The sequence below is a fragment of the Odontesthes bonariensis genome, chromosome 1 (genome assembly GCF_027942865.1).
Source record: "Odontesthes bonariensis isolate fOdoBon6 chromosome 1, fOdoBon6.hap1, whole genome shotgun sequence".
Taxonomy (NCBI): Eukaryota; Metazoa; Chordata; class Actinopteri; order Atheriniformes; family Atherinopsidae; genus Odontesthes; species Odontesthes bonariensis.
The window spans coordinates 10,215,532-10,226,074 of record NC_134506.1 but is presented as its reverse complement, the minus strand read 5'-3'; the positions used below and the strand labels follow the sequence as shown (position 1 = coordinate 10,226,074).

Genomic DNA, 10,543 nt, shown 5'->3' with positions numbered 1-10,543 from the left:
CAAGACCCTGGAATGCCACTGCCAGCTGCTTTGCATTATACGCAAAGAGTTGGAGCAGGCACATGATCAATGCACATATGTTTTGACAAAATTGTGTTTTTTCTTTATCATACAGTTTTCTCTAAAAAATGCGATTAAACCCTATTTTAGGACCAATATGCTCTCGTTATTTCACCTTTTCCTTTCAGTTGCAGTTCTAGAATGATCGAATATTTTTCAGGAAGGACTGTAAATTTACAGAGATGTCAGTTGTGTATAAAGGGGCATCACAATCCTGCGTTTGCTCAAACGTGTCTTCCACAAAAAGTCTGATATCAAAAAGGTAATGAGTAAGAAAATGTAATCAGGTTTTTCATGCGTAGAAAGACAAAAACAAACAACAAGCTCAGTGTGAAACATCTTTAAGCAGAAATCAGTTCCTCTGTTAGGAATGCAGTGAAACCTCATCAAATTGATTTAACCTAGCTGGAATCTGTCACTTCTCCATACGCAGCTGTTAATACACCCACACTGTTTCCGTGTCTCTTTGAAGTAATATCACTTTCTACACTCCTCTGATCATTTTCAGGGAAGGCCTCATGGGAGATAATGTGAACCAAAAGAAGGATTTCAGCGTTCCTGAGCACATGCCCTTTTCTTCAAAGTTTAAAAGAGCCAGTATATTTTGCTGGGAGTTGTGTAAGTGTCCTAGAAAGAAAAAAAACAATGCATGCTTTTAATGACACTCATAAACACATAGGAAGCAGTTAGAATAAGTATTGAAAATCTTTCTACCTTCATTCAAAATCTCAATCAGGGGATCACAGTAATGTATACAGTGTACATGTACCTATGAGCTACATGGGGTGTGTCCTCTCCTTCACCCACAGGAAGTTCCTCTTCTGATGCTGGAAATTTGACATGAACTTCGAGCTGAGTGTGTGTGTTTATGTCCTCACATGCATAACTCATTGTGTGAAGTCTGTAGCCACCTGCTCAATGGAGACAAAAGGGCCTCATGACGTTTCTGTTATTTCTATATAACCCTACTCCAACTTAAATATCAGAGATAGTGCAAGTGAAATAGCATGGTTGGGTTTATTTTGAGAATAGTTCATGACTTCTGTGGTTTTTAAAGCTTCAAACTGATGCTGTTCCAGTGAAAGGGTAATATATCAACACCGCATTCTGAAATCATCATGAGGTTATCATGTGACAACATCATCTCTCTGCCTGAAACCAATTCAAGGAAAAGATTCCATCTAACACTCTCAAGTGTTGTCTCCTTTCCAAGCATTTCACCGATACGATCCATCTGTGGTCAAGCCATCATTCTGGTTGATTATTGTGTCATGTTACTTTTAGACTCTGTCAGGGAATTTTACACACAGTCTTTACTCCAGATATACAGTCATGTATTTCCTTTTTTATTTAAACTAAAATTCTGACAGAAAAAACAAACAACTTATCCTTACTGTAATGTTTAACTCAAAAGCTTTTTCCACGTTTTTCCATTTACTATCCTGTGCAGACTGAAGAATACTATTCATGCAAGAGCTGGACTTTCTGGTGACAGTGGCAGAGAGAAGGAATGGTTGAATTTCCTTTGGGATCAATAAAGTATTCATCTATCTTTCTATCTATCTATCTATCTATCTATGAACTGCCCCAGAAGAAAAAACACATCTTTAGTTATTGTGGCCATTATGGAACTTTGAAGAATGTTTTTTTTTCTTACCAGACGCCAACATAAATTTTTGTTAGTTTCACCTTCGTGGTGGTATCAAACAACCAAGTGCTATATTAGCTATGAACAGCAATCTTGAGTTAATCACTCTGATATCAACTAAAACTTTAACCAACTTTCTACTAACCTGCCATTGCCATTATTAGAATCCACTTTGTAATTCTGTCTACAAGTAGTTTCGTGTCAGTTTCTTCCAGATGTGTCACGTGTTCACAAAGTCACAGGACTGCACAGGAGTTCCTCTTTTTAGTCATGAAGTAGCCATTTTTCATCATACTACTCATACCTCATTGCCATGAATATGTGTGTCTGTTGCAAATTAATAAGAACGTCACAGCGGTAAGGGGAAAGACTAATATGAGCAGTTTCCCTGCCGAGTTTGATGGATTAACACATGGCATTACATGACAGAACAGGACAATTAATACAGGGGGAGGGATGGGTTAAAAGAGGTTGGTAATCCTGGCAGTAATTTTTGTGTAAACCCCTCAGCGTGCACTCCGTGTGCAACACAGCTTCTCATCATGTCAGTACAAATGTATCTTAATTACAACCATACAATTTTCACTTAAATGTGTTCAAAGAGTAGGATCAGTTTGATTCTCAAGTTAGTTGTGTGTTTGCCTGTAGTGAGGAGGAACTGAGCCATCAAAGGATGAGCAGGCAGATAAGTTGTGAAGGTGAATTCTCCCAGATGTATCCACAGGAACTGACACCAGGGACACAGACTAGACTGAACCGCTGATTGGAATTGGCATTGGTTTCCACAGAGGAAGCTGAGGAACAAAGGAGATGCAGGTAAGTCAAACCCTCAACACAGTGTGCTGGGTAGCCTCGAGAGAAGCCTGATTAATATACCACGTGGAGGACGTTGACAATGTGGCAAACGGGCTGGCTGCTCCGGCTGGTCTTTAAGAAGGGCTACTGATGAGGTTGTATGAGGCACAGGTGTGCATGCAGGCACCGGCCAGACTCTGCCCAACTCCCCATCAGAGAAATAAAAACCGCAACAGCAGGTCTGCAAGTTCAGTTTATTTGGTTGTGTTAAATCACATGTAGCCTATATCATTAAAATGAATGTTAAAAAGGTCCGTAGAAAAAAAAGGTGTTTGAAGGAATGACGTCCGGCAGCGGGTGGATTTGAAGGTGTTTTGTTTCACGGGTAAATTTATGAACTCAAGCTGCAGAGAAGTCAGTGGTTGGAATTTCGGAAATCATCACAATGACACAAATACCTGTTCACACAGGTCACAGAATGGTTCCGTTTTTCTGTTAAATGTCTAATAGTAATAAATTTGGGCACATTGCGACACACACCTCCGGTATCTTAGTCTATTTGACATCTACTGATGTTTTTTTTTTTTTCTGGTGGTCTTAGGTCCGTAAAGCGCGCATGCGTGCGAGTGTGTGTACGCGTGCTTACACGCGGGCTTGTGACAGATTCTCCAGGATGCCCCCCCTCCACTCCTTTTTTTTTTTTTTTGAGTCGCTTGCAGTTGCACGGATCGTATTACTGGCTGCTCTCCCCGCACCGCTGAGCCCACTGCCTTTGCACCAATCACAGCCTGCCTTTACATGAGAGAGCATGCATACGCCGACATACACACTCTGACATACACGCACACACGCGCACTCACGGCAACATATCTGTTCTCTCTGCGCTGCCTTCACATGCGTCTCCGCCGACTCCGCGTAGCGCTGGCTGCGCCAAGATGAGCGTGGTCGCCCCGGTACCAATTGAACGGTACCAACCCACCGTCTGACTGAGTCAGAGAGAGAGTGAGAGAGAGAGACAGCAAGAGCGACACCATCGTCCCTCTCTAGAAACCCACCTTACCGTCACCAAGAGGAGACCGGAGGGCAAGCCGTTTGTTTCGGCATCTTTTTTTTTTTCCAGCACCCTCCTCCTGTTCTGTCTGCATCCCTCTGTTTTTGTCGGTCTGTCGGATTCAAGGAGCAACCGGAGAGCCCGGTCGTGCTTTGGTGGAAATACATATTTGTATTCTTTTCTTTTCCCTGCTGGGTGTTGGTAGCGCGCAGTTGGTGTGCGCTCTTGCAAATTCTGGTGAATGGTGGATTTGGCAAACATGGAGACCGTGGAGAAGGAATGCGGGGCCCTCGGGGGTCTGTTCCAGGCGATTGTCAACGACATGAAGGTAAATTAAAGTTGCTTTTGTTATTATTACTATTCAGCTCATGTTAGTGGGTCTGTGATCAGGGTTCAACACATTTGCTATGTGATCTACATCTTAATCATATTGGAACCGATTCCTCACTCTCATATGTAAGAACCTATGAAGAAATGTCAGGGCATACACCTTTGGCAATACTTCTAGTTCTGGAGATATTTAACATGAAGATGAATGATGGGGATGAACAGTGATGCGGCGAGTTGTCAGTGAAGCCCGGCACCATCCGCCTCCTCCACCCCCAGAATACTGGCTGCGCATGTAAACGTCTATGCATCCATTTTTGGACGTGATCACCAACCCCCAAACAACACACACACACACACACACACACACACACACACACACACACACACAGATACAAAAAGAAAGAAAAACACGACCACACTCATTGAACACACAGTCCCATGTTTCCCATCATCAGTGCGTCCGACAAATGTTGCGATGAGGCGCATAATTTTGGTCGTGTTCCGATGTGAATAGCTGCTGGGTGCTCCCTAAGTGTCCGGTGCTTTATGAATTAAGAGCTCCCTTTATCTCGATGGCTTCCTTGAGCAGATTTGCCAAGACGATCCGATATGAATCAGATCAGGTTTGCGTCCTGTGTTGACACATTCCGCCACACGTGTGAGCAATTAATGCTCCATCACCATCAATACCGTTTTGTTTCCCCATAAGCCAACACCTGCCGCTGTATTAAAGGTGCAGGCGTGACTGATGCTCCTTTGTACCATCCTTGCCTTTCTCAGCGGTTACTGTGCATCTATGAGAGTGCAGCGTCATTGATTTTCTGTCAGGCCGATCTGGCAGGAAAACACTGAAGGCGTGAGAGGCATGCAGTCACCAGACACCCAGCCTCCCTTGCCCCCTTGCTTCTCTGCCTGCCTGTCTGCCGGTACGGTCGGTCTGTCTGTCTGTCAGTCACTGAATCTGCAGCATATGGCTCCAGCATGGCACTCAGGGGTGCTGCTGTCAGGCTTTAGTGATTCGGTATCCACCCAAGTCAAAAGCTACTGGGAGATGATAGAGTGTTTCTTTATGTAAGATGCCCACAGCTCTGCATGCTTTTTTTTTCGTCAAAAAGAGCCTATTTGTGTGTGCCATGCATCCCTGTGTCTCTACATTTGTCATTAGAGGTGAAATGTATGCCCTACCTTAATTCAGGAAAGGGTTATTATTTTTTCTTCTACATTGCATGATTTGTCTGTTATCTGAAAACACAGAGGTCACAGCCGATGCTACACTCTCGTTCTCTTTTATTATTGGCTTTCTAGTAACATTAATAGAAAATATAATACTGGATATCAGTACAAATCATTTTTCAAAGCCTAGGTCTTGTAGGAAATGTAGATTCATTACAGTTTATTTTGTCAGTCAGTATTTAATTTCACCAGTTTACAGTTACTTGTCAAGCAAAAAGCTTAAAATGCAGACATGACATGGGAAATGTCATTGAAGTCATTTCTATACTATAGAATCCTATGTAAAAAAAAAAAAGTGGAAGATTTAGTCATTTAAAGGTATAGTCTTAGAATTTTTTAACTGCAGGAACCTTTACAAGCCCTTTTAGTTTTTGGTGAATGTTCCTTTATTTTTGTGTCAGTGTCGTGGTAAGTGTGACCCATCCTAGAAGAACATGTGTCTTTATTCAGAATAGGAGCTTTGCCAACTTAAAGTGAATCTTCTGTGATGTAACAGTACAGTGAGGTGTTTAATGTATAATAGTAACACTGCCATTAGGAAAAAAAAAAAAAGAAAACTTTGTACACATGAGAATTTTGCCCATGAAAACAACAGTTATTTATGTTTATCACTTGAAAATATGCAATCTAGGAATTCAACATGATTTTGATATTGTTCCATCAGTTTAGTGTTCCTATCTATGGTAAAAATGCAACCAAGGAAAAAGACCAGACTTCAGTGACCTCCCTAGTCCTCAGTCACCATATCCATCAGAGAGCATCTTTAATCATACATCCTCTTGATGCATCTGGACACGTATTAGTGATGTTTCCTGGGGTCACTGGGTGTTTTGGGTCTTTCAACATCATACACCCTCGCCCAGGTGACCCAGCTGGGGGTGATTAAGCCCCAACTTGTGCTTTTATGCTTGCTTGGGCTTGTGATACCCAGCTTGTTGTAGGCCCTGCAGAGGGATTGGCCAATAAACCCTCTGCACCCCACCTCTATGGGTTCACACCTCGCTCGCCACCTGTTGCTCTGGCACTTTTCCACCAATTCTGCATATTTTGCCCTATTTATCTCATTAGCCTCCTCCATGTGGTCCTCTCAAGGAACGGTCAGTTTGATGAGGTTGACCTGCTTCGTGGCTTCTGAGATCAGCAACATTGTCTAGCCTTAGTGTTGTGGCGATGGTTTCTGGGAACCTCAGTTGCTTCCCCAGGTCAACTCTCATCACCCAGTCTTGTGTCATTGCTAGTAGGCCAGAAGAGGTGGTCCTTTTTGCTGCTGTTGGTTGTTCACCAGTTCTGACAAAGGCGATGGTCCTGCTCTCTGGGTGGAGGCACTTGGACTGGCTTATTCCATTGCAGATAGTGTTTGCTGTCGCCTTCAGGAATTGGTCGTGGGGCCAGCAGTAGCACCCCTCTGCCAGGGCTTTCGGACAGCAGCTGAGAATATGCTCGAGAGTCCCTCTCTCTGAGCACGGCTGGCCCTCCACTTTCCCACAGCAGAACAGGTTGGATGGGCTTGGTAGTACATCGTAGACAGCCTGGATGAGGAATTTGATGCGATTGGGCTCGGCCTTCCACAGCTCAGCCCATGAGACCTTGCATTCCACCGCTTGTTCCCATCTTGTCCAGATTGCCTGCTTCCGCATCACTACTGCCTGCTTCCGCATCACTACCGCCCTGCTGGCTTGCTCTTCTTCAAGATGCACGCACCTCCTCCTTGATGAACAACCTCCTGGCTTTCCTCTGTGTCTTGTTATAGCGAGGTGGTGTACTAGTGTCAAGGTCTGACCTCCCCTGAGCTACCACCCACACAAGCACTCTGTGCCTCAGCCGTGACTCAGCTGTGCTGACTGCCTCGGCTACCTTTCACTTTCGGCCTGTTCTGACTTCAATCCCTGCCTGAGACACTTTCAGGTCAGCGGATTCCTAGTACTGCGGTACCTCCCTTGTCCGGGCCACCCTGAACTCTTCGTTCAGGCTGCTGAGGGGGAGTTTAAGTTTGTTTCTCTGTCCATACAGGGCGATATTGCTTAGGCTCTGAGGTAGTCCCAGCCACTTCCTCGGAAACCTACTCACTTTCCTCTCGAAGCCCTCGGCTGTAGAGACCGGGACCTCATAGATCAAGAGAGGCCAGAGAATCCTTGGGAGGATGGCCTGTTGGTAAATCCTGGCCTTATAAGGCCCTAACTTATAGACTGCGGCTAGCCAAGTTTCCAGATCTTGGTTGGTGGCTCGGATGGATGTTGTGTCTTTCAGGCTGCAGTCGAAATACCTTCCCAAGGCTCTTCACTGGTTTTTCGGTGATTGATGGTATCTGCGCGCTGCATAGTGTGAAATGGAACTTATCGGAGATTTTGTCTATCTTTAGCAGCAGGGATCTGGACTGATGGCATAAAGGTCATGCGTGTCTAAGTGATTAGCTCCTCAAGACCCTTCAAGATCCACCTACTTCCCGGGACAGATGTTGTTGTCACCGATAGGTCGTCCATAAAGGCCCTAATGGGTGGCTGTCTAACACCTGACCTGGTGAGTGGCCCCATACACTCAACCACTGCGGCCTTTATCAGTATGTTCATGGCAAGGGAGAAAAGGATTACTGAGATGGTGCACCCCGTAATGACCCCTATCTCGAGCTTGTGCCATGCTGAAGTTGTTGTCCTAGAACTATTAGATCAGACTGTGCCGTTTGTCTCCATAAGGTTAAGGGACTGTGGAGCAGGGGTAAAAGTCTCTAAAATAACAACAAACAAAACCCATATAAGCAATAGTTGTTAACCACTAAACCTTAATCAAATCACAGATAAATGAACCTATAGTGAAACCCTGGGTTTAATGACCCTATAAAAGACAAAGGAACGTGATTTTGACTAGTCTACCATCTTTCCAGATGATTGTTACACTGCTTCAGTGTTCCTATCTGCATAGGTATTTCAACCTGAGAAAAAAATCTTTAAAAGTCTCGTAACACCCTTTTTCAGTTCCTCCCCTCACCTTTAAAATGTGTCAACAGTAGCTGTACAGCCAAAGTAGAAATTGTACAACACACTGGTGGTACTGAATGAATCAGAATCTAATGTTGTAGAAGATATTCCACATTCAACTCAGCAGAATTTCAAACATTGCATCGCATTTGCATTTGTTGCTGTAAAAACTACTTCAGTATGTTAGGACGAAAATACTGGATATTAATCACACATCTCTTTAACATCTGGAAGAGAGTCAAAGGTCTGAGAATAATTTCTCTGTTGCAATAACCAGAAAGTTGTAACACTGTGGAATGGATAGGCCAACCCCAAGGAATGCCACACAGCTGCCACAAAGGCAACTTTCACCTTTTTGCTTTTTTCATGCATGCACTGAATGTTAGATAAATGCTCATTGACACAACAATAACATTTATATGAAATATGAAGAGCAAAGCTTGTATGCTTAGCCCTGAATATAACACAAACATGATCTCTCCTTTAGGGTTTGTTAATGGTAGCATATGCATACGTGGACACTTGTTGGTCTCCTTGCCTGGCCTCCCACGCTCCCCATCTCTGCCTGGGGCTTGAGTGATAGCTACCAGGGCCCAGCAAGTCTTTGCGTAAAACTATACGGGGTGTGATGGCTGCTGTTCCGAGATGAGCTCTGTGAGTTCAAAGCACTTGGACTGCATGTGTACGGGATTCCAGATTCCTGCACTTCCCTCAAAACTTTAATCCCAAAGTGCTGTGGCAGTTTCATCCTGACTGTCATGCACCTTGTGATACTCTTTCCCCCTTCTCCTCACTCCTGTGGTGGAGTCATGGGGTGTTCGAAATCACATCTCTTCAGTGTTCCAATCGTAGTTTTAAAACTGATTCTTAAGTTGTAGGCCGAGCTTCACCATCATGGTCCATTCCCAAATTTAGTTCCCCGATCTCAACACTCAATTTTAAATGTCAAATTTGGAATTCTCCAGTGTCCATTCAAATCTACTGCAGATTACACACATGTTTATTGTCTGCTGTATCTGAATTTTTAGAAAAATGTAAATATCTACTTTTGCTTGCTACTTTTGCTTAAAATGTACTTTGGTGAACATTTGAGGAGCTGCTCCAAGTGCTGCATAATGGGATACATAATGGGATCCCCCATGCAGATCATAAATGGGGACAGTTTAAAAGGTTCAGTTCTAAAGCGAAAGGACTCTGCAGCTGGTTTGAGATGATAACAAAATGTCTTCCCACTCTTAAAACTTCAGCATATATATTGCCCTTTAACAGACTACAGGATGTAGGCATAAAATCAATAACTAAACTGAAGATGTTTTACAGTGGCTATCACCATGTATCAGATTCAACTTGTCCTCACAAGTACAGATGGCACAACACACACTGAAAACCACAAAATATAAATGGCCAAATCGTTGTTCAAGGAGTTCCACATTCACAGCTTTTCTCTGCCTGTTCTTTTCTCTGTCTATTTTCATCTATTATTCATTTGTGTTTTAATGGCTCTCCAGTTTATGCTATCCAGCTCACTCTGAAATATATAGATCACTACTTATTGGGCTAAAAAACACAACTGTCCTAATCTGGAATGGATGAACTCAATAAACCACAAGGAGGCAAGAATGTTTGTGAGTGGATGAGAATCATAGAGTCATCAGCCATCAAAGTCATTTTTTTACAACAGGAAACAATGTGGATTTAATCAGTGTTTAGTTGAACAAAGAAGGACCCATTTATCAGATGAAACAAACTGATTAATAATATAGCTTTGTTGGTTCTCGGAAACAGGCTGGTTTTGACAGCTGTGGTTATCGAATTTATGTCAGAAATGTGCAACCTAACGGCCAGTGCATGGAAAAGATTTTTTAAAATAGCAATGCAATGACTGTAAACAGCTCTGTTTCTTCTTGGATCATGATCACCACATTTTCAAATATGTATGCATTAACTCCAACAGAAGTGTGATAATTATTTAATTACATGTATGCATTTGCGTCTCATTTGTTGTTTTACATGTAGGCACTCTGTTAAGCAGTCCAACTTTTAATCCATAGATTATAAGACTAGTACTGACATATAGGTCTTTATTTAATTGCAACAACATTTTCAAGAGCTTTCACCAAAATCTACATTTGGAGCTACCTTGTCATTCCTTTTAAACATGTCACACATTTTTACTTTTTACTTTAACTTTTACTATTTTTATTCTTTTTTATATTATTTAGATATCTTTATAATGTGTGCCTTATATCTTTTGTGTATCCAAAGCCAAGAGCTCCTGAACTAAATTTCATTATGCCTGCATAGTGACAATACAGATTCTTGATTCTTGATGTTACAGAATTGGGTGTGGAGGGGGCTGTAGAAAAAAAAATAATGCAGTCATAGACAAGAGCTCATTGGAAAAAAAGCTAATTGGAAAAAAAGCAACTTAATATGTGCATGCATTTATATATT

General features: G+C 42.7%; 1 protein-coding gene across 1 annotated transcript in view; it reads left to right on the top strand.

Moving 5' to 3' along the window:
- The first annotated feature begins 3,298 nt into the window (after nt 1-3,298).
- LOC142383829 (protein MTSS 2-like) overlaps nt 3,299-10,543 on the top strand; it is an 89,125-nt gene continuing 81,880 nt past the window's right edge. The window contains exon 1 of the mRNA XM_075469622.1: nt 3,299-3,882. Coding sequence (XP_075325737.1) covers nt 3,796-3,882 — 87 coding nt within the window. The 5' untranslated portion in view covers nt 3,299-3,795. The remainder of the gene's footprint in view (nt 3,883-10,543) is intronic.